Source organism: Pimephales promelas, chromosome 5 (genome assembly GCF_988280905.1).
Source record: "Pimephales promelas chromosome 5, fPimPro1.hap1.1, whole genome shotgun sequence".
NCBI lineage: Eukaryota > Metazoa > Chordata > Actinopteri > Cypriniformes > Leuciscidae > Pimephales > Pimephales promelas.
In genome coordinates, this window is record NC_142773.1 from 3,042,250 (window position 1) to 3,067,676 (window position 25,427).

The 25,427-nt window shown below is 39.4% G+C and overlaps 1 protein-coding gene and 1 long non-coding RNA gene across 2 annotated transcripts in view; one reads left to right on the plus strand and one right to left on the minus strand.

Moving 5' to 3' along the window:
* Window positions 1-3,245: 3,245 nt before the first annotated feature.
* LOC148978819 (uncharacterized) lies at window positions 3,246-7,233 on the minus strand. The gene is made up of 2 exons (XR_016168439.1): window positions 7,095-7,233; window positions 3,246-4,455 (listed from the first exon to the last, which is right to left on the minus strand). It is a non-coding gene; the product is annotated as an uncharacterized LOC148978819 (long non-coding RNA).
* A 279-nt stretch (window positions 7,234-7,512) lies between these two features.
* The window catches only part of phlpp1 (PH domain and leucine rich repeat protein phosphatase 1), a 53,485-nt gene continuing 35,570 nt past the window's right edge, over window positions 7,513-25,427 (plus strand). The window contains exon 1 of the mRNA XM_089130819.1: window positions 7,513-8,689. Coding sequence (XP_088986945.1) covers window positions 7,513-8,689 — 1,177 coding nt within the window. The remainder of the gene's footprint in view (window positions 8,690-25,427) is intronic.

Below are 25,427 nucleotides of genomic sequence, written 5' to 3' on the forward strand. Positions count from 1 at the left end.
CTCGGCACAGGTAAAGCAGCTCACAGGTCAGGCACAGAGGAACTACATGGCAGCTGCCAAATTCTGTGAATACTTTGATGGCATATTCAACTGCTTCAACTCCAAACAGCTCAAGGATTCCCACAAGCTGCAGTCTGCTCTCCAAGATGCATCTGCCCACTTCCCATTCTTGGAAAAGTGTTTGGAGTGGCTCCCCTGCCTGAAGCTTGTACGTGCTCGCCCTGGAACCAAGCAGATCCCATGTGTAGAGGGGTGGCAGCACAACATTGTGTGCTTGAAAATGATCTGGTGTGATCTCTGTGAACGTCACCAGGTTTCCTACCTTTTGACAAATCTCTTGAATCAAGACTTACTTGAGAATGCCTACTCAGCCAGTAGGGGTATGTAAAAATAAACATTGTATTTCAGCACCTTGCATTGCATGGTTTATTGTAACTCTTTATTGTAAGTTGTAACTGTACTTAATATGGTGTGTGTGTGTGTCTTCAACTCGTGGTGGTAACTGTGACAGCCCTGACTCTGTCCAGTTTGAGTGTGAATACTGGGCTGTGGCTACAGGATTGATGTTTAACAACTCAGAGAAGACCAACTGTGAGCAAGACCTTGACACCTTGTTGCTGCAGTTCAGCATATGCCTCCCAGGAGAGTCCCCAAGTTGTCAATGACACTGAGCAGATCTCAGCTGAACATTGCTATCTCCCAGGAATGTCCAAGGATCATTGTATCTGTCAATACTGAGAAGATTATGGACGAACACAGCTATTCTAGAGTAATTACTGATTTTCAAGTAGATGATCCAGTCACTGCTAATGTGGGAGACAAAGCTGACCAGGTGGAGCAGCCAATGGACTATTCACTAGACAATCAATTTGATTCCACCAAATATCTTTTAGTAAGTATCTTCATATATATCTTCAAATGTCTTCATGGTAAGTGCTTTTTGGCTCATTGGATTTTTAGAAAATTGAATATATTTACACTACAACAACTTGTTTTATTATCCATCAAGGAGAACCAATGGACTGCTCTGTGGTTATCCACTCGACTAGTGAGTCAGAAAGGTCAGGGAAAGTACTCAGCCAGGACCAGCTATCTACCTATAGTAAAACTGAGAATCTCAGAATCCAGGGAAAACTCAGCCAGGACCAGCTATCTACAGGAACGTGAGGTCAAAGAATGTATGCTGTTCTTCTATACTCTTTGATGAGGTCTAGACATCTCAGAATTAGATTAGAAATTTTACTCTGGTTAACAGACTATAAAATATACAGACATGCCAAAAGCAACAACAAACTTTTAAATGAGGAATTGAACCAGTTGAAGAAGACCAGAAAGGCCCGTTTTAATAATTTGTTAGTGATAACTGTAAAATGTACAGAGAGGTGAAAAATAAAAGGAAAACCCTGATTAAAAGAGTGGAGAAACACCAAATGCAACCATCTATAATGAATTGAATTGAGCTCATTGAAGTAATGAATACTTGTTTGTTGTGAAAATTGTAGCATTGGTGCATGTTGATTCAGATTCACATTAATATTTGTATGTATTTTGTATTTCCAGAACAGTGTTGCTGTGCTGGAGTCTGATGTCAACATCCTTGAGGGTGTCCTACCAAACCGTGCTGAGTGAGATGAGGCCACGAGTTTCAGCAGCATCTGCCTTTGACCATGATGGAAGTGTACTGGTTTATATAGCTGGATATTTGCCCAGTAAGGTTGTGGAGAAATACGCATACAGTGAAGATGGTCTCTGTAATGAGTGTAAAATATTGACCACAGATATCCCTGCTGATTTACAGTATGCATTCCATATGGACAAACAATATGATGACCTCAACTTAGGAGAGAAAGGCTTTAAAGTCCCTAGCATGGCACTGGTGGATTTAATCATAGCTTTGGAGTCTAACTTCGGAAAAAACATCAGCAATCCTCACAGTTGGGATGGGCAGGAAGCTATTTACTAGTAGTATGGTGATTGTGAGTGAGTGCAGGGGAGTAGTGTGTGACACAGAGAAGTGCAAAAAGTCACTCATCTACATGGTTAGACTCTTTATACGGATCAGAATCCATCATTTATTGCGCACCCAAAATCAGAGAATCTCCCAGCCAAATCAGAAGCGCAATAGAAAATTTCTTAAATTAAGCCATCAGTAAATTTTGATCACTTGGTACACCTACAGTAAATGCTGTATTGTCTTCAATATGTTTTTTTTATATCAGTTGTGAAAATCCAATCATTAAATACAGATTTGAGGTAGTTTTTTGAGGTAGCTTTATTGAGTACATTTACTCCACTAGGCCTAAAATTTATTGTGTACGTTTTAATCCCCTGGATCATGCTAGCTACAAACATGATGATCTTATAGGCTAGAACATGATGCATTGCTGTGTCTGTTATCTTATAATTGAGTGAGTCGCTTTCACCCCAAAATGGCGGCGGCGTAGGGTTGCTACTGGGTGCTGGTGTTGCAATGGAACGTTCTATTGGCTTTCGCTTCTTGTCAATATACGTTCTTTGCTTGGACATAACCAACGCTTCTCACAATAGCTATAAAATATCTAAAAAGATAGAAGAGAGGTGTGTCATTCAGTATATATATATATTGTGCAGTCAGTACTTGAATACTATCACTTGAATTGTGCAGCTGCCGACTTAAAATCAAAACTTTCCAGTGTCTCTCCACAACTTGCAGTGCGCATAAGCCGCGTAAACCTTGTTCCCCCCAAGGTGACTTCGCTGCTTCACCTTGATCCGATTCTGCAGCGAGAAGCCCCTCTCTGGAGGAACACTCGAGACAGGGATTACACAGGCTATCTTTGGCGAGCTTGGTCCACTCTGGGTACCAGGGATGCTCATTTTGACCGTTTAACCATTAACCGAAAGTACAAATTTTGACCAATTAATAATCAGTTAAATGGTTAAAATCTTTTTTTAAAGCTTCTTTTTTATTAGTTTGCTGCATAGTTAAAATATATATAGTCTATATTTATTAACTTGCATGGCGCGTCGACACCAAGCGTGCCGCACAAGCCCTCAAAAGTGAAGCCAAAACGTCTTGATCGCCCCCCTGTGACCGGACCTAGTATAGCTCATAACCCCCGCCTCCCCATGTTATTCAATGGGACGCGAGACCAACTAAACAATTAAATTACACTTCACATATCCTTTTTCCAAAGATAGTTTCTGTCATTTACTGTAGTTTCTATCATGTTGATGTAATTTCAAGTGTTCGTTTTTAAAATAAGTTAGTTAGTTATGTGATGATAAAATAACGGTGCTCTGACCTCATGATTGACAGGTTCTCTGTGCGAGGTAGTCTGAAGCACCAGCGGACTTTTTTTCATAATGTTGATTATGTGGTTAGTAGTTGTATTTACCTTATTTGAACGAGGTTCTGCAATCAGCAGACATTATTGGAGAAGAACGAAGCAGACAGAGGCCACTTAATGAAAGTGCGGGGCGTGTGCTTGCGTCTGATTCAGCGAGAATGAGGGCGCGGCCTTGATTTCGCGGCTTTACTTCCTGCTCACGACTGCGCATGACTGGTCCCGAAACACGTAAGTGCGCAGACTCAAGTCCAAGATGTCAGTGTCATATCGAGACACTGGTGGCTTCAGTTCACTCTGATGGAAAAGAGCGAAGGGGCGTCGTCCATCTTTTTTTACAGTCTATGGTCGACACGCGCAACTGCACACGTACTTGTACTACTACCGTATTTTAATATGGTAGTAGTACAAGTACGATGCAGTATCATTTGCAGAGAAAACATCCACAAGCATCTGATCAAGTGTTGAAGGACAACAAACTTTGCCCTCCATGTTATCAGGGAGAAGATGCGATGCACTGCGATCTGAGGAGATAACGCAGAGAATTGGTTCAATGGTAGTAAAAGACACTTAGCCCATAAGACTAACCCCACATCACATTGAGATGTTGCTTTTTTAAAATGGTGTGGATTGAGGTAGGGCTGCTATTTTTATTTAACGAAAAATCTTGGTCTAACGGAAAAAATAGCCGTTTTTTCAGAAGCTTCGTTCAAACGGATTCAGTGTTTTCTTTTTGTCATCTTAATTTGTTAAGTATTTAAGTTTAAAAAAATACATTTATTGTTGGCCAATTTTATGTTTATTTATTTGTATTATTTTATTCTTTTTTTCCCACTGTTGTCACTGTCAGAAATGCTGCAGGTGCATGTGATCTGAATTCAGGTTCTGTTGTTGATCTGTTTTGTGGATCATATTTTTTACCATGGACAGTCATGTAGTTCGAGGAGTCAAATTTTCCAAAGCCATTTGGCCTGATGTTTGCCTTTAGGTGGGTGACCTCCACCTCGTCTCCTACATACAACTCGACCAATGCCTCTTCTCTCCATTATGAGTCATCATGTTTGGATCCACATCACAGACAAAGGTCCAGGATGGGAATCTGGGCAGGAGTCATCCTGGCCAGTTGCACCTGGAAAATAACAGCCCAGTGTCACACAGATGAGAGAATTTTTCAGTCCTTGTCCAGGAATCCCCAACCCTAAATATTGTCTATGTTTTCCCAATCAAGGTTAATTTACCTAAACTGTGTATCTCAAATAAAAGAGTTAGGGGACTCTAGGATGACTGAGAAATACAAGTACAATAGTTTACATTTACCAAGCTTAAGTCAACCAGGATAAAGTACTAAATATTCAATTATGATTTTAAATTCACTCGCTTTTTTCCCCTTTCCCTGCAGACTCAGATAAACCAGCGTTTGATGATGTCCTGTTCTTCACTCGTCATACATGGGGAAGGAGGTCGGAGGGCCTCCTAGCAGCTCTTGTCTCGTCTGTTACAGCCAATGTTGTCTTATTGTTATTTTCTTAACAAACACGCATGGTCGCCCATATCTCCAAGAGAGGGTGCAGTCCTTCACCACCCTCTTCAAACGAAGGGACACAACCATTTTTATTTGACATTTAATTTGCACATACTGTGGCGGTCATGTCTATTTTACTTTTGCCTGAGAGGCTTGGCGACTGTAGTGGTTTGCCATCCTAAGAGTAATACAAACAGACTGATCTCATGAAGTAGCGTGTGTATGACACGCCAATTCGTATTTCCATTTTTGGCGTGCTATCAAGACTCATAATCGCCTTTCAGCGTGTTTATGAACGCCGTTGACTTAACGTTATATAAATATATGAGTTACCTCAACCCCGTCCCTAAACCTAACCGTCACTGGGGTTAATGGCATTTATGACTGTTCCCTTTCCATCCTAGGTAAAAAAAAGATATGACTTACCTCAACCCCATCCCTAAACTTAACCGTCACTGGGGTTAATGGCATTTATGACTGGAGATTTGACTGCGTGTATGGACACGCGGAATGACGCGGACGTTAATGGCGTAGACATATGCATACACGCGGATAGCTCAAAATGTGTAGAGATAACACGCCACCTGACTCGAAAGTGGCGTATATGTTTACGCAAAAGTCATGATGTCATGTTGCTACAAAAAATAATATCATGACAGAAATAGTTTGACAGTCTCTAACAGGAAATTTAAATTGATTTTGTACCCACATAACTGCACCAAAACATATTATTACTATTAATATATTTTTCTTTCTATTACTGTAGCTTATGGTATTGTGTTAAGTTCATATACTTCATTTTTGTGTAATATAATGTCTGTAACTTTCCTTCCACACTGGAAGCACATAAATCTTATGTCAACCTTTTCAAAGTTAATAATTCCTTTTAAGGTCAAAAATAAAGAGTCTTATTAAACATTTCATCCTGTCAGGTAAGCCTAGTATTCTGACTATCATAAATCTTCGTAATCTTTAATAAGTCGTAGGTATTTTAATAGTCATTTACGTAACTTTGGCATCTAAAGTAACTTTATCAAAAACCGTTCATTTGATTTATTGTAATTCAATAATTACCTCACCTCTTAAAAGAGGAATGGATATGCGCGCGTAGTAATGCTCCAGTTGTGCGCGCAATGTTGTAGAGAGCTCAGTTGTTGTTGTTTTTTCATTTAATAGTTGTATTATTTATTATATTATTGTATTAATTATAATTATATAATACTATATATTACATACAAATGTTCAAAGATTTTAGAATAAATAATTTTAGTATTATTTCACACACTCGGAATAATGCTAGTTTCAGTTGCTTTTAGCTAGCATGTTTTTTTCACTAGCTTGTTCATATCAGTGGCGTACTTCAATCATCCATTATTTGTATTTTATTTTGTTTATAGATATGGTTTTTCGATGGTTATGTTTCACGTTTCTGTAACTTTGTAAAAGAAAACCCTATTCCGTATTTTGAACTTGATACTGTTTATTCGTCTGTGACTCTGTGTGGTCGATAGAGGGCAGTAAAACACTTCTGCTGTATCCGTGTCTGCCTGAAATGGCGAATCTAAATTCAGCTCACGCACTTATCCTTTACTTTGTATTCATCAAAACCAACATACATAAACTAAAACATTCGCAACGATTATAAACTGTTAAAATAAAAGCGACCATAATCAATCACTTAGATAGTTGCATATTCATTTTATTTGAAAGAATACATTGTTATTTTTTCTTTTTTTTCCAATTTGTGATAAATGTTTTCAATTTCTGATTATGTGTTCAGCTTACTGAATATATTGTTACTGTCATTTAACCTACGGCTGCGACTGATTTATATTTCAGAAACATAAACGGATGGACATGAATGACTGTGACGCACCAATAAAAACACGCTGCAGCGCATCACGGGAAATGGAGTTGCATTTCGAAGATACGTACATCCAAATACTTGAAGAAAAATACTTTTCTCTTTCCAAAAAAAAATAAAGGGTGACAGCGAATCAGCGACACTAGTGTCCCGTCGTGAAAATTAAGTTGAAAAATAATCACATTTATTTTTGAATGAGTTCAAAACAAATAGTGAGGCTCCAAAATAGCAGCTTCATGGGCGTTAACAGTTTCTATGCTCGCGAGATTTACGTGGAGTGGGATGTGTCCACACTCTTTTTATGTATTACTGTACATACAATAAGCAGTGATGCTGTGAGAACGAATGAGAAAGTGTGTTAAAACAAACGCACACAGCTTACCAGCTTGTAAATAACACACGTTTCAGCCTACTCGCCAGGTTCTCATCACATCCCATGAGTGTCAGCCTGAGGACGTGAACTCTCGCGATGATTTGCTAGTCCTTCGAGCATTTAGAGACTTCCTCTTTTTCATATTTTTTATCATCCAAAGAACAGCACAGAAATACGACATGCCGACAGAAATTACAGGATATGATTAAAAAAGCAGCGTTTATCCTCTGCCTTCTTTTCAGCATTCAGGGCGACGTGAATTCTCGCGTGTTTCTCGCGCGCATCTCGCGAGATTCGCGTCATTCGCTCTCAGACTCCATGATCTGATCCCGAGCGGAGCGGCTCGATCATAACTGCGTGTTCCGCGCGCGTTCAGGAGCGTCGTGCGGCGCTCACATCTCCGCTCAAATGGACTAGGAATGATCTTATGAGGATGGAGAGTGTTAAACTGAAGAAGAGCAGTGCTCTGAGTGTGGCCTTGAGAAGCACAGCAGATGAAGAAGATGATGAAGGCCAGAGAGCATCGAACCAGACGAGCTCAGACCAGCCCAGGACCAGAAGCCAGAGCCCAGCTGAACTCAACATGGTAAACAAAGCCTGTAAAGGCACCTCCAGTCTGCTACTGAGAAAGAGGAGGGTGAAGAGGCACGTGTCCGGTATAAACTCATCACACAGCCGGAGTCTGGACCGACAGACGCTGCTGAGACACAGAGCCAGTCCACAACTACAGCTGTCAGACCGCCAGTGGGTCCGCCAGGACCTGCGCCGGGGCTCCATCCATGTGCACGACCGGCTGCTGGCGTGGTCTCACCCGTCCCGGCCCGTTCTGTGCACCGTGGACAGCACCGCAACCGAGATAGCCCAGCGTTTGCAACAGGCCGGCGGCAAAATGTGCTCCGTCCTGAGGCTGAACGCCAAAAGCTACCTGTCCACTGACGTGAACGGGAACTGCGATGGAGAGTACCCACTGCCGCACCTTCACACCGGGACCGAGAGCCTTCCGGATCAGCCGGGTGACCGATTACGCCTCCTGCTCCTGGAGAAGGACCACCCGTACCACCCGCAGGAATACGACATCTACACGCCCTCGGAGGCCAGCGTAGACCGATCGTCCCCTCAGGACGAGGACTCCCTGAAGAGGTTCACAGGGTCCGATGTGGAGACCAGTAGTGCTTGTGACGAGCTGAGCTCCGGGGCCCGGTTCAGCCAGCACCGGGACTCACTCAGCGACGACATGATCCTGGGCACGGATGCGTCCGCATTCGACAGCAGTACCGCTGAGGGCCTGGACACGTACGGGAGTTCCTCGGACGAGCTGGAACTGGACTGTCCCACTGAGCCCGTCCTGACGAGGCCCGTGACTGGTGACCCACCGCCTGCTCTCGGGCACAGTCCGGGGTCAGCGGGCACACCGTCCGATTCGGACTCCGGCCCGGCCCTGTATGTCCAGCTGCATGGCGAGGCCGCCCGGCGCCTGGCCCCCGATGAGAGGCCCCTACAGATCCAAAATGATTTTCTCTTTAAACTGGGATTTAAGGACCCATGGCGGGTCCAGGAGGAGGGGATGAACACTGAGCTGGGATCTCTCCTGCGCTTCTACGCAGGTAAACGACTGATGCTTTTTCTGCTGTACTACTATTTCATGTTTGCGGCCTGTGTGAGAGAGGAGTCGTGAGGCAGGTCCCATCTTCCCCCATCCACACAGGAAGAGTTTGCTGTCAGCTGGTGATGTGTGTTCATGGAAATGAGCCCTGAATTTAGAGTAGAAACAGTGACTGTGGCTCATGTACACAAGTTTCTGCGTTTTGACGTATAGGCGAGATCTGTTCACCTTCTCTGTGTATGAGAAGTCACAGTCTGCTGTTAGTTAAGTGACAAATCCCTTTCAAACCTCCTAGAGAAGTGTGTCGCCCAAAGAAGTAGTTTTCATCAAGTTGTATTTGTCAATTTGGGAAAAGGTGTCGGCTAATTGAATATTGTGGCGAGTATCTAAAGTGTTTCAGTTCAGAGAGGGATTTGCAGACTTTGGCACAGCTTGGCACAAATCTGAGCTACTGCCTCTGACAGTCCAGAGGAGACACACGTGAGGAACAGCTTTATCTCAGGGGAAGCAGTTTCAGTCGTTTAAGAGATCTTTAATTGTGTTTGGGATGGCCTTGAATTACTCCTTATAGAAAGTTTTACCTTGCGAAGTGCACAAGCTTGTTTTGGAAACACTGAATACATGTGCATGCAGAAGATTTGACTGGAGAGATCAGCTCGCTGACACTGAGTTCAGGGGACGTCACGGTCAATCAGTTGTTATATGACACGTGCATGTCAAAAATAGTGCTTAATTATTTACTTCAGAAGCCTGTTACAAATGAATAACTGGTTACACTTTATATTAGGTGTCTCTTTAACTATTATGGACTGACTAAATTTTGTATGCACAATGTGCTTATTGTGTTGTATTGCGAAACACTTGCTGCTATTGCCATGGGATACGCTAGGGTGAAGTTAGGAACAGGGATAATGGAGCAAGGAAAGGGACAATGTGCAATTATAGATGCGATTACAGAAATTAATTATATGCAGTTATTTTTTATACATTACAATGTAAAACGTTGCATTTAATCAAATTATTAGTTTTTGGCCCTGTTTACACATGGTATTAAGATGTGTTTTGGTCGATTGGATCACAAGTTGTTGAAGGAGACACATGACCGTTCACACCTGGTGTTTTAATCCATCTCTTTTGTCCACTTTCAACCTCTTCTGACTGATTTCTTCGAGGGAAGGGTCTATGTGTGGGTGAATGTATGGACTTTTCCAGATCTTTCCATCTAATTGAGGAAATAAGCTTACGCAATTTACATATGAACGTGAAAGGAGAAAACAGAAAAACATACGACGAGCAGCAACTTTCGTTTCTGGTCTGACAGCCATAAGACCAACCAAACGCTGTGTGTGTGTGTTAGAAATCAGGAATGGTGAGAGAACATTGTACCTGCTACGTTTTTCATCTGAAAACCAAACATGGGTCTCCAGTCAAAGTTTAAACCCATCTGTCCAATAATGTTCTTCCCATAATGTTACACATTAGGTCAGTTGGCGTAGAGAAGACGGTCATTTGTGGTAGTTTGAACACATTCAACCACATGAGCGTTTACACTACGAAAGAAATCCTGGCGGATGAGTTTTCTATACATCTGGAAGTGGTGGAAAGTGGACAAGCTCATAGCGTTTTAGACCTTGTTTACTCCTGTATTTAGCGTTCCGAATCCGATCGACCAAAACGCATCTCAGTAACAGGAGTAAATAGGACCTAAATGTCATTATGTAATATTTAAATAGCCACTAATATAATTTGGACCGATTAACCTTGCAAATTTAACCTCACTGAAGTGTTTACAACTTTAAAAACACATGCCGCAAAGTTAGCATGAGTTGATGTGTTGACACTAATTCTATATGACGATCCAATGCTCAACATGACCTGCAGTAGCTGTCTTTAAAACTTCATCAGCCGCAAGAAGAACAACGTGAATTCACAATTCTCCATGTTTGTGTTCCCAGGGATCTCTCTCTCTCTCCCTTTCCCTCCGTCCTTCTCTTGCTCTCTCTCTCGCTCGCTCTCTCTCTGGTAATAAACATGGCAGCGTTCTCTGCTCCCACGGATGCACATGACATGGCCACAAAACCATTGTGAGCCGCTCTTGTCGTTTGGACGGCGCTCTTGTTCCGGTCTGTTCATTATCATTGAAATGAAAGGCTGAATGCTGTGTTGGTGCAGTGGAGGGTGAAGAGAGAGGGGCTCTGGATATTTAGATGCTGTTCGCCCGGCCTGTTCTTGGCTCACGCTCCCTTTACCGTCTCACGCCAGCGTCCATTGGCCCGTCGGCCAACAGTGGGGCTTCAGGAAGCGCTTTCATTCACGCCGCTGAGAAAAACAGGGCTGAGAGGAACACGCATGGGGGAGGAAAGGGCTGTGGGAGCAGGAGTGGATCTTAGCAACTGTTTGAGCCGTTGTCTTAGGGTGAAGAGCTGCAGACTTTTACAGTGTTAACCAGAAGCTACACCTACTTTAACACTACAAAACCTACTGTGTCACACATTTCTAACACCTCTTAATAATCAAAATGTTGCTGAAAAACCCATTGCACACACATTCTGCTGCTTCATATCGTCTGATTTGGTAGTTTATACGTTTTTAGCAAGTAAAAGGCATTTTAGTATAACTGTAAAAATTAAATGTTCACCTTTTTGCTTTGAAATCTTTTTATTTAAATTTTTTTTATAAAGCATACATAAAAATAACTTTGATGTTGTGATTTCAAGATGAACACTTACTGGACTGAAGCAACTTAGCTTTACTTGAAGATCAATACATCATTTGTCAAACATCCATCCGGCTGTTGAGGAAGGTTAATTTGTTCATCTCTCAATCGCTGTTGTATTGCATTGCAATGATTGCATTAAACCTGAAAATTAATATTGTTGGGAACTAATTATATTATAGGGAACTTTTTATGCAAGTAGTTTGTTCAATTTCCAAAAATTACCAAATGAATTGGGGAAAGAAAAACACTAGCTTGAAAAAGCTACATTTTAATTTCTTGCTACTGCCTGCCGCCATATTTACGCATAAAAACTCAATGAACTGAAGAACAGTTAAGTGTGCGGACATGGGAAAAGGTTGATAGTCGATAATGATAGTGATAATCTCTAGAGCTTGTCTCTGTGGAGCCTGACGTAAAGGTTTGCATTGGTCTGGGATCTTGGCAGATGTTGGCTAGATTAAAGCTGCGGGCTCATGTGAGGAGGATTAATGGCCGGTCACCTGATCAAGACCCATCAATCATCACTCTTAGTCTGCAGTCAGCATAACGTGCAGTGTGTCCTCCAGTGTTTCCTCGTTTCTGGCATCGGCTCAGAGTTCCCTCCCCCATCTGAAGGCATGCGAAGTGTGTACTCAGACTCTTCGGGAATGTCAGGCATGTACGGCTCACTGAAGTGTGTATTGCAACGTGTTACATCAGTCTAAGTAGGCCTGCATGATTTGGAGAAAATGTCAAATATTGAGATTGCGATATATATACATTTATTTAGCTGACACTTTTATCCAAAGTGACTTACAATTGCTATATAGTATATCAGAGGTCGCATGCCCCTGGAGCAACTAGGGGTTAAGTGTCTTGCTCAGGGACACATTGGTGTCAGTGGATTCGGACCTGGGTCTCTCACACCAAAGGCATGTGTCTTATCCACCCCGCCATCACCATATAATAAAACAAATGGTTTCATGAGTCAACTTGCTTGGTTCTCAAGGAAAATGGACACACAGATTAGTAATGATGCTGAAATGTGTATAGTGAAAACTGCAGTGTTTTTAAAATTAAAATAATATTTTTTTTACAAAATTAAATAATGACATCTTTGCATTACTGCAAACTTGATATTGTCTAAAAAAGTACAATAGCTTAAAATAAATATAACAATAAATAAAAACATTTGTATGCTCATGAAAGTAAGATATTTGACCATTATGTCCAGACAAACGGGCATTTAAGCAGGACATGTGTGTGATTGTCAAAACATTTGGTAACTAAACAAAAGTTTAAGTTTAGTGGCAACATGTCATAATGTGTACATCACGCGACAATGACTGGTAGGCTACAGTTTTTATTATTGCTTGACACAAATTTCACGATTTCAATTCAACTCCTGTGATTTGATTCCTTTTTGAATCAATATCGATTAAATTGGATAAATCTTAGGTACAGTAGTTGTTAATTTTTCTCTAGAAAAAACAAATCACACCTAATGCTGTAAACATACAGAGAGCCCTGTCAGCTGGTATTATTATTAAAGCTTAAAAATAACAACTCAAATTAAAAATAATGTGGTTTTTACGAGGCTATAATAACAATGTTACAATATATGATAGAAGTAAAAATATAATATATTAAAGCTGCAACCAGTGATGAAAAGGGCCCTCGCACCCGTGCTATTCCCACCCGGTGGCTTTAGGAAGACCGAGCACGGTGGGCAATGTGCTTTTAATTAGGTAAATATAGGTGTAATATGTAGTATTTGACACTAATAAAACATGTTAAATTTGGAGCACATTGGAAATTGCATGTTTAAGGTACAACAACTGCCTTTTGCATGTGTTAGCACTTAGCTAAGTGTTTGTTAGCATAGTAGCATGTTGTTAGCATGTTTAGCATTTGGTGGCACTCTTTTATATGTTTATTAGGAGTCCATAACAGTGTTAAACATGTCCTTTCCTGTTGCCTGTAGGTGGCGCTATTGCGGTAACTAAATATTCTAATGTAAATGTGTTCAGACCATGACTCTTATCAAACGTTTGAAGTTTGGGGCAGATGGGACTTTTTGAGTAACAAATTATAATAGTTTCATTGAATTAGCATGCTTTAGCAATAAGCTAAGTATTGCTAGCATGTTTTACAATGTTACAAGTATGTTGTTAGATTGTTTAGCACATGCTGGCACTTTTCTATGTTATAGACCATTTCACAAGATGTAAACAACACTGGTCCAGAAGCACTTCCTGTTTCAGTTTTTTAACACTACATAAAAGCTGGGATAAAATACAACCAACAGAACATTTAAAACTGAATCAAAAATGTAAACAAACATCTTTAAGATTTTTTCTTTACATGTAAAATAAAGAAAACAGTTACAAACTGAAACAGGAAGTGTTTCTGGACCAGTGTTGTTTTTATCTTGTGAAATGGTCTATAAGGAGTCCACAACAGTGTTACATTTGTCACTTCCTGTTGCCAGCAGGCGGCGCTGTGACTATTACTAAATATGAGCATGGACATGTGTTTAGGAGATAACTCTTATCAAATGTGTGTAGTTTGGCGCAGATGGGACATTGACTTTTTGAGTAACAAATTATAATCGTTTCATTGAATTAGCATGCTTTAGCTAAGTTTTGCTAGCATGTTTTAACACGTTTCTTGTGAGTTTAGAACTCAATGGCATTTTTAACATGTTGGTAGGACGGCATCAACGTGTAAAACATGTCACTTCCTGTTGCCTGTAGGTGGCGCTATTACAATAACTGAATATTCTCATGGAGATATGTTCAGGCCATGACTCTTATCAAAAGTGTGAAGATTGGGGCAGATTGAACATTCCATGCCTGAGTTACAGCAAATTCCTATTTAATTGCAGTAATAGCATGCTTTAGCACTTAGCTAAGTTTTTGCTAGCATGTTTTAACATGTTCCAAGTATGTTGTTAGCATGTTTAGTACTTGCTTGCACTTTTTTATATGCTATTAGGAGTCCACAACAGTGTTAAACACGTCACTTCCTGTTGCCAGCAGGTGGCGCTGTGACTGTAACTGAATATGAGCATGGGCATGTGTTCAGGACAGAACTGTTATCAAACTTGTGAAATTTGGGGCAGATTGGACACTGTTTGCCTGAGTTACAGCAACTTCCTGTTTCGTGGCGAAACATCGAAATTTGTCAGGCCGCCGAGGACGAAAGCACGCAAACTCAAGATTTTCACAATTTAACGTCGCAAAGACCTTAAGATTACACTCACCAACTTTGAAGATGATCAGATAAAAAACTGTAGGAGAAGTTTGTTAAAGTACGAGGCCTGAAAATGGCAAAAACTGCACAAAAATCGGAGAGAAAGTTCAAAATGGCTGACTTCCTGTTTTATTTAGGGATGCGCTCCAAGAGACTTTTTTTGTAGGTCTTGGGTCATTACATGCATGTACCGAATTTCGTACACGTACGTGAAACGTGGCGGGAGGCGCACTCCGTTGAACTTTTATAGGTGGCGCTATCGAGCCATTTTTCCCCGCCCAATTTTGAAACACATATCAGATGTAAATTTTCGTGAGTTTTCGCGCATGTTTAGGTCCTCAAAAATGCGATTAATTTTGGAGAAGAATAATAATAATAAACAGAGCAATTCCAAGAGGGTCCTTTCACCATCGGTGCTCGGGCCCTAAATATAGTGCACATATTTAAAAAAAATTCTCCTCTCTCTATATATAATTTGTCTGGCCAACTAATGTGCTTTCCTCAAATGGCTTTCCTGCGGTAAATGTAATGTTATGGGACATCGTTCTCCTGTTATTGACCTCTTCCTGCGGTTAAAAAACAATGATTGATCGATATTATGTATGAGACATGAACATTGTGGTAAGTTCTACTGTATCTTTCAACACACCTATTGTTCATTCGTGTTTATTTGCTATTAACTAAGTCTAAGTGACTTTTTATCCTGCAGATCTGTCAAAAAACTCAGTGCATGATCATATGATGGCTGTCGGTCTTCTGTAGCCTAGAGTTTATCAAGCTCTTGTTCGACAGAGAAAATCTACACTAGTCAACATTTGATATGGATCAAAACCTCTCATCAAAATTTGACCTGAATTTTGAACAGTACCTGTTCTTAACCAGCTTGTTATCTGATATAATTAATCCACCAACTTTGTGATGGGTTGTTGTGTGGGTCCCCTATGGAGCCGGGCCTGCTTCACTAATGTTACAGGAAGTTACAAACCAAAACATGGAGCATAGCATCATGCGTTTACGGTTCACACGTGTGTCGTGCGGATATACTAGTCCTTTTCAATGATATGTCACTAGTCTGTCGAAGTGTAAAACTATTGGATCTGCCCAGAGTCACTCTAGATCTGCCATAACCAATGGCTGACATATGATGACTCAAACTAGCGCACGACATCAACGTCAACGTTCTCCCTCTGTTTGCTAATTGGACCAGTAAAAAAATGATCGGAGAAAACCATAGACTGAAAAAAATATGGACATAGTATCCGTGACGTCACCCGTAGGTTTCTGAAGAGCATTTTTGAAGCCCAAAGTGGGCGGGGCCGGCCATCGCCATCTTGGCAGCGCGTCACCTCTCGTCACCACTGGATTAATAAAATGGGCAAAGAAGCGGGACGTGGGTGGAGCTGAGGTGCTAATGCTTTATGGCCTCGCGTTAAAGTGAGCTGATTGAAGAATTAAAGCCAATAGTTGAAGTTCATGTTTTTGCCCTTCGAAATATTATAATAGCTAAAAGATGTAGCTAAAAGTGAGACTATTTACTTTACTCTTTATCAACTTTATTTATCCCACAAGGGGCAATTAGTTAAAGGTGCCATCTTGCACATAAAATCAAATCATATTCCATATTCCATAACAGATGCGGGCAGTATACCTCCAGAAATTGAGTTGAGCGCGCACTCTCGCGTCTTCAAACAACACAAACGAGCGCTGTTTTGCTCTCTCTTTCTCACACATATTATTCAAATCGTTTGACACGATAGTAAAAGGTTGGAAGACTGCAGTTTCACGTGGAGCATTTGGAGATTTTTAGGGATCAGAGACTCAATGAACAACATTGAACAACTCAGACTCAATGAACTCAACAGACTCAACAGAGACTCAATGAACAACAGGTTGCCGCTTGGAGACAACTAAAGAATACACCACAATCCCAGACATAGTACTGAAAGAAAATGAAAATTGAGCGGAAGTATGTAGGAGGGCAGAGCCAGGCTAAAGCTTCTAAGCTTTAAACCAACATTTTGTGCTAGTTAAGCAAGTGGTTATTAATCTATCTATCTGTGATCTATCTATCTGTCTTCTTTCTTTCGAGACCTTGTGTTTTCCCCCATTTCACTGCCTGTGTCTCAAGCGCTTCTGTGTGAATGAATGGCCCTTTAAAGCCTTCAAACTTCAAGTTTCTAAAACTTCTTCCAACTTTTTGCCATCATTTGTCTTGACAAATGTTTTAAAGCTAGTTCTTGTTTAATTAGTATCTCTATGCCGCGCTCTTCACCAACATGTACCCGCTCTGTCTGTTACGTAACTGTTAGTCTCCTGACGAACATCTTGACCCACTCAGGCACGTGTGTGTGTGTGTGTGTGTGTGTGTGTCATGAACACACTGTGTCATCCTGCTCTTTAACACTCTCACACATCTCATTTTCTGCTCACACAAGTTTTTTTTATATATAGGCTACAGTTTGTAGTGTGTGTATGTGTTTGTGTGTTCACTTCTCCTATGTGTGCACTAATTTCCGAGTATGGTTTGTCATACTTGGCCTTCACACGCCACTTTTACATTTCAAAAACTGATGCAGTGTTACATGAGTCAATACAGTACTGTCATTTACAGTGTGTCTCATAAAAAGCTTCTAGGTTGTTCTGACCCGTTTCTTGTGTAGCATCCAGGTGATTTCACTCGCTCTCTCTATAACTGTAAAGAAGACACACTCCTTACACCTTATATTTACAACTTTACTTCACCATAAACCCATAAATCCAAATTAACTTTAATATGAACGATTTTTTTGTTACTCATTTTGTTACTCAATGTTTTATTTAGTTTTCTTACACTCAAAAAATAACTCTTTGAATGAACATAAAAAAATCATGGAAAGGATTTCCACATGATTAACTTGCTTTATTTCAGCATTATGCAATTATGTTATTCCAATTGAATAAACTTATGTTGGGTCAACTTAATTCATTAAGGTTGATTCAACTTATAGAGGTGGGCAGATCGATACTAATATCGATAATATCGATACCAACGCGAAAATATCGATACTTAAGTTTCAGTTTCTCTCGTTTTGCGACCTGACCGTGTTTGTCAAAATGCTGCTGCTGTCACAGAGCAGAGCAAGCTCTCTGTAATCCTAGTGCTGCTCTCGTCCCCCTCTTCTGTGTTGTACCGTCACGTGACTCACCACTAGCTAGCGCGCTCCAGGACGACCACCAGTCAGGCGCGCGCGGCCGCGCATTTCTAGTCTACAGCAGCACAATCAGAGACGGAGAACTTGTGGCTTTGTTTATTTAAGAAAAAATCCTGAATAGAAGTGCACTAAAGAAGAGAAACATTTTTTGTTTACATGCTACTTGAAAAGATAATTTGTTTTTACATTTTTTTATATTTGTAAAGTAATAATTTTGTAACTTTGTTTAAATAAAATAGAAGTAACCAAAAGTTGTTTCTGAACAAAAGCTTTTGAAGTTGTGATTTTAACTGATTAATAACCCAAAATGCAAATCACAAAAACAAATTAAAAGTCATGAAAATTCATTTAGATTTAGGTTGAAGAGGCATCCACCTTAAAGTCCCCGTGAAATCAAAATTGAACCTTTTTACTTTGTTAGCGCTAGACATGTGCCGGTATTCGGTAATGCGATAAATCGTGGTAATGAATATGCACGATATTGTTATCGCGGGCTCTTCAAAATACCGTGAAAAATAATAGATTTGAATTTAGACTTTTAGAGCGCGCATTAGCTGCTTATTTTCCTTCAACCGCTCAAACACTGCGTGCTGCGCAGAACACGCGCACACTCTGATGTAAACAATCCCCACATGTATAAGCACTGTGTGCATGCGACAGTGCGCACTAGTCTAATGTAAACAGTCCTCACATGGATCAAGCATGGCGGAATGCTCCCGACGATTTATCCCCGCAGGGCTGCCAACTCTCACACATTCCGCTTGAGACTCAAGCTTGACTTTCAGACAGGACGCGGAATACGCGCGCGACGCGCAGGGATGTTTTGTTGCTGCGTCGACCTGCATCGACCACGCCGGTGTTAAAGTTCAAAATAGTTAAACTTTTTATTTGTAAAATAGCAAATCGCGTTGTATCTGAAGGGCAACGTTGAACCAAGCGACCAGCGTCGCGCATTCCGCTTCCTGTCTGAAAGGCGCTTAACGCATTTGACACTTTTCACACGTTCTCCTACAGAGAAAAATCACAGAGCAAAGAGGACACTGACACCGACAGACTAGACAGAGCAGGTTACTTTTGATATGAAAGTTGTTATTGATAAATTGAAGTTGATAAATCAGCTCTTAGGTTCTGATCACAGATCGTTGCTCCTCAGTTCAAGTAAACCGATCATCATGTTACTTTCGTTTTTATTTAAAGATACAGTACAACTTACCGAAAGGTATATTTACTTGTACATAATAACGATCAATCAGTGTTTTCAAACACGGAAAGAGGTCAGTAACACTGCAGGAGAACAGTTGTGTCAAAACGTTACATTTACCTCAGGAAAGCCATTTAATGACCAGCACATTCATTGACTATAGACAAAAAATAGCAAGGAGTATTTTGCTAAATATTATATTTAATTTCTCTCTGTATGTTTACACTATTATGTGAGTTTTTTTTCTTGAGAAACATTAACAGACTGAGGCCTACCTAATATTTTCCAAATGAGTCAATATTGAATTAAGACTGAAATCAAATCCAAGAATTTAATTGAATAATACAAACAGTAACCTACCAGTCATTGTACCATGTTGTCACTAAACTTTAAACAATTTGGTTTAGTTTACCATATGTTTTGAAAATCACAATTACACATTGATACAAGTTGAGAGTTTTTTAGAGACCCACAATGCATCTGTTTTTCTTGAGCATTAAAATATAATTTCATTAAAATATCGTGATAATACCGTATACCGTGATAAAAGCTCAATCAATTAACCGCAGCATGAAAATGTGATACCGGCACATGCCTAGTTAGCGCATATTACTAGTCTTGTGGTGAACAATTAATCTGTGCAAGTAAAAATATATTAAAAAAAGTTTTACCTTGGTAATCTTTAATCAAAATCTGAAAAGTTCCTTCCGGTCTGGAACGGTTTCTTTTTCTGATGACGTAGGTTTCACAGCTTGGGTGAGGAAACGCTTAACCACTCCCCTCAAACCGAGAGGAGGAGCGATAGAGTAAAACCCTGCCCTCTGTTCAATATTCCGTTTCACTTGGAAATACATCAAAGCACTCAGACTGATCTCATGAAGTAGCGTGTGTATGACACGCCAATTCGTATTTCCATTTTTGGCGTGTTATCAAGACGCATAATCGCCTTTCAGCGTGTTTATGAACGCCGTTGACTTAACGTTATATAAATATATGACTTACCTCAACCCCGTCCCTAAACCATCACTGGGGTTAATGGCATTTATGACTGTTCCCTTACCATCCTAGGAAAGAAAAAGATATGACTTACCTCAACCCCATCCCTAAACTTAACCGTCACTGGGGTTAATGGCATTTATGACTGGAGATTTGACTGCGTGTTCAGACACGCGGAATGACGCGGACGTTAATGGCGTAGACATATACGCATACACGCGGATACACGCGGATAGCTCAAAATGCGTGGAGATAACACGCCACCTGGCGCGAAAGTGGCGTATATGTTTACGCAAAAGTCATAATGTCATGTTGAAGCACTGGAGAAAAATCGTTTGCAACTTCCGGTTCACGGGGACTTTAATTATTAAAAAGTATCGGTATCGGCGATACTGGCCCTGTATTTACTTGGTATCGGATCGATACCAAATCTAGCGGTATCGCACACCTCTATTATTTACTACAGTTGGGCACAGCTTATATGATTATATGATTCAGGTATTCAAATTCATATTCATTCATCCAATGCTACACTGTAAAAAAATTAAATAAAATAAAAATTTTAAAAATTAAAAATATATAATTTATTTTAGAGTCACACATAATCAATTTCTAAACTATAGTCATCTATTAGCTAACAATGGCACTTTTAAGCAACATAATAAGATTTACTTGCTTCATCTGCCAAAGCATATGATGTAAATACTGCTGAATCAGTCTTCAGCCTAACCAAATTGTTTACTCTTCTCCACAATGGTAACACACTGTAATTTAAATGGTTCAATAATTGCAATGTAGTTTGACATTAAACACAATTACGCACTACCAAGTCTTTTTAAAAACAGATAAAATAAAACTTAATTTTAGCATGTATTCTTTCTTAATTCAACCATATGCAAAGCATGCTGGGAACTAATAAACACCGCCCAGTTTCAGTTGATGCAACACAAATCAATCATGTAAGCAAACACAAACGGATTAAGTAAACTTAACTTGTATATTTAAGCAGATTGAACACAATCAAATTAAGTTCGGTTAAAATGGCAGTTGACTCGCACTATATGCCACTGTCTGGATGTAAAAAAATTTTTCTTAACATAAATGGTTTGTGTTTAGACAACACGTTAGGATTTTGTACTGTTAAGTTGAGACATAATTACATAATTACCTTAATAGAAAAAAACAACATTTCAAGTAAAAAAACACAATTATTATAAGTAAGCTAAATATAAATATTATGTAAAGTGCACAACCTCCCTAGTTCACTTCTTTGAGTGTACTATGACAACTTTGAAAGACCTTTATGTTTATTGTGATGTCTTTTTAAAGTGTGCATTATCTTTTCTGTTTTTCTGTATACTGTTAAGAAAGGGGGAAAATCTACCAAAAAAATCATAAAACCCACAATAATTAATAATAACTTAATAAAATAGCCTGCACATCAACACTGCCATCAAGCCAGAATTGTTTCTTTTAATGGTTAAAGTGTTAGTTCATTTTGCAGTTGAGACTCAGATGGTGTGTGTGTGTGACTGCTGTATTGAGCATCTGGATCCAGATGAGATTTCAGGAGATTCAGCAGCATCTGTGACTGTGCTGAGCTGTCGGTGAGAAACCCTAGAGGACATGGTGTGTGCGTGCGCGGATCTGACGCCACTGGCTGTCATCAATATAAATGCACTATAATTGTGACTGTCCTCGTACATCCCTCAAGCTTAACCTTAGCATAATTGTTTTTGCGCCTTTTTCGCCATCACTTATTTTAGTAATCATAAATTAGGTATAATTAGAAAGGTTTTAAAAAGAGAACAGCCTTAGGTCTGGATTCCAAACCATGTGCGTTTAGATTTTTGCTCAAAAAAGCAAACACAATGAAATGAAATATGCATTCATTTGATGTAATATTCATATTTAAAATTCATTAAATATGAGTTAGTCACTTGATGTGACTACATGCATGTGTGTGTATTTATACAACATAATTATACACAGTACACACATATATTATGTAGACTCAAACTTTTATTTTGGATAATCACGATTAATCGTTTCACAGCCCTAAAAACGCACATCAACTGACACAGATCTCTGAAGTTAAAACAGTATGTAAAGGGTATTTGCCATTCTGTGATGAAGCAGATGAACACGGCAACAATAATCAGACACACCTGAATTAATCAAGTTCGGCCAATAATGGCAGACGGGAAACAAGGAGCTGGCTTAAGTCCAGGAAGTAGTGTAGCTGTGCATAAGGTCAGTTTAATACAATAAAATCAAAATATTAATGCGACCAATTCTGAAAGATTCATACATATTTGTAAGTCTAAAAGTAAATAATTTATGTTTTAGTGCTGTCAATATTGTATGTTTCAGTGTGTATAAAAAACGGAAGTATGTACATGTGGCAGAACCACACTTTACGTAAAAATACACAAGAATACTAATGAGATCACGTGGCTCTCTCAGACATCAGACACACTGGTTGACTTTTACTAAATACGGGAAAACAGACACCGGGCTGACACTATAGGAACAACAAGAACGTGTTATAACTTGTCAAGTGTATTCACCTTTTAAGATAGTGCTGCTTATCTGAACACAGCCTGTTTATCTTGCCACAGTAATATGAATATAGCGGCATTTACTGGAACGGTCATGTGACCTTTAACCGATACGGCACTCTCCACGTCATCCTATATCATTTTCACAGTGTGAAACAATTTAGCCACCATCAAACAACAAATCAAAAACCAAACAGTGCTCACCTGGTTAAATGTTCATTCAATTCGAGAGTTATGTGAGTTGCAGTGATCACAGTCTTGCACATTTCTGTCTGCATCCTTTGTTATTTTATTGAACGCCTGCACTTCATTTAGAATCACTTCCTTAAGATTACTGAACTTTATCCTCTACCTTTCATCATAACCATGACAAATTTCCTAATTTCATTCAATAATAGCCTGTCAATCCAGTGGTAGGTCTGTGTTAGTGTTTTCATTTCTGCTGCCACTGTTCAGGCCGAGAGTTACAACATATAGGACCTAATACACATCATTATCACATATTAGATATAGTTTTATAATAAATCGTTTTTTGCACATATTTCTCAGTAATACATTGCAATTCATATTTTTCATATAATATAAAGTTACAGCAGTGTGGCTGATGAAACTAGGATCCGTGTTGCAAGCACTGAAGTCGCAGCCTATTGCTGAAGATCTGACTCTACTTAGACAGTAAATCCTCGGACAGACGACACTGTCGCTCTGAACATCTGGATCAGTGTGCATTAGTCCTCTGGTGGTGGGACGTCCTTAGACTCTTGAGTTTGAATGAGTTGAAACCAGACAGTGCTTGCTTTAAATTAGCGTTTGTTTCATGTTTTATTATTAAGGGATCACCTCACAAAAGTGCCACATGGACTCCAGGACCCCTAAAAAACCAATATGATATATAGGACAAATACAGTTTGAGTACTGAGTGCTTGCTCAATGGAGTGGTCCAGGGATGATGTGTTTTTGTAGGCCAAAACGCATTTTAGCGCTACCTGAAGTCAATGGGCTTTTTGAATGGGTTTTGTATGCTTGAAATAAGGTCTGTGGTGAACAACACAAGCTCAAGATATTTTCACATTTTATTGTACAATATAAAATACACCAGTAATATACCCAGTGATATTTTTTAAAGCTTTTACTTGTCTTGGAAAAGGTGTGCTGCTGGCCAATCATTTCTTCACTTGTACAAAAACAACAATAGATATTGTGAACGGCTGCTGACGGCCTGGAGCTCAATCTATGAAAACGTCAAAACAAATGGTCAAATATGCACTATAAGTCGCATATTTGAGGTCTAAAACTACATTCTTGCCTAAGAGACTCTTCTACATTCCATGTCACAATGACAGTAGGCTAGTATGTGTAAAATGATGGTGGTTTACAGTGGTTCTCTGTGAGAAATGTGGCATGCGGTTCCAGTGCTGATCCTGGGGGAATATCGCACAGCTGGAAAAGGCTCTCGGCCAATCGGATTCGAGAACCAGAATGAACTGAATGTTATAGAATACGGATCACGTTTGTAAAAAATAAAACACTGTACTATGAACGCAACCGTATTAAGTGCATCTGCTCCAGAGTTTTGATGCGTGTGAAACTTGATTAGTGATGAACATAATCAGTGCGTGATCGACGTAATCGATTTGGTTGACGCATCGTTCCAGTCCTAATTAGTGAACAAAGTTATTTGCTTATTTACAGTAGGCTATATCATTCCCTATTAGATGTTACAGAATTTATCAGATTATTTTTTTTATGTTTATGATTTATAATGGATGTGAATTCACTTTGAGATTTGTTGCGCAAACCAAAGATGTTCGAGATTTCAACTGTCATTCTGTCACTTTCTAAAGATGAATTACTGAACCTTATAACATAACTCTGCTTGCATAACAGACATTCACTTCAGAGAACAGATTTATTAGATATTTATACTACTATATTTATAGACTTTTATAGGCCTCGTGTTTGCTGTCATGATCATATTCGTGTTGATTTCTCTGAGTGATGTGCTTGTGGTCGCAGTGAACTGGCTGTGCGCTCATACGAATGACAACGCCCAATCCACCAAATTCCTTCAGAACACTTGGAATACACACACGAGTTGCATATTATATATTATATACTTTTTTAAAGTTTGCCTTGAAGAAGATCACCATTCATTGTCTGCGTGAGCAGCACATTTTTTATTTCTTCTTTTCTGTTCTTAAAAAAAAAAGAAGGTTTTTGAAGGTTTTCATTTTGGTGTGGACTATCCTGTCAGAAAAATAAGCTAATAATTTTGCTGTATGACTGGTTTACAAGAGTATTGATTAATTTTTATGGGTTTGAAGCAAATGCTTAGAGGTTGCTTTGAGTTTTACATTATATGTATCTCGTCCATTCGTTTATCAGTAGATGCATATTAGTCTGCTAGGTTATTTCCATAATGTTGGTTAATGTTTAACTGCAGGTTTGTCCTTCAACATCAATTTAATTGTGTTCAAGTGTACGAGAGATTTCTTTTTCATATTAATTTTTGGTTTCACTTTATTTGAACAATCCTCTTTTGATATTCCACTAACTTTAAGTAACTTTGCAATTACATATCAACTGATTGTACTAACTTTTACCATTATCTAAACAACTAACACAGTTGCTTCTAGTTAGTAAAAGGTCTACAGTGCTTCATCACAATAGTTTTTTACTTTGCAAAGAAGAAACAGTACTGCCTTTAAAATACAATGCACATAAGTACAAATGAATTATCAGTCTGTTCTTAAGGAATGTGTTATTTCTATTATTTATTAGTTTAAGACATTTTACAGTTTGGGAATATTCAGGAAGAAATATGTCAAATTTAGGTA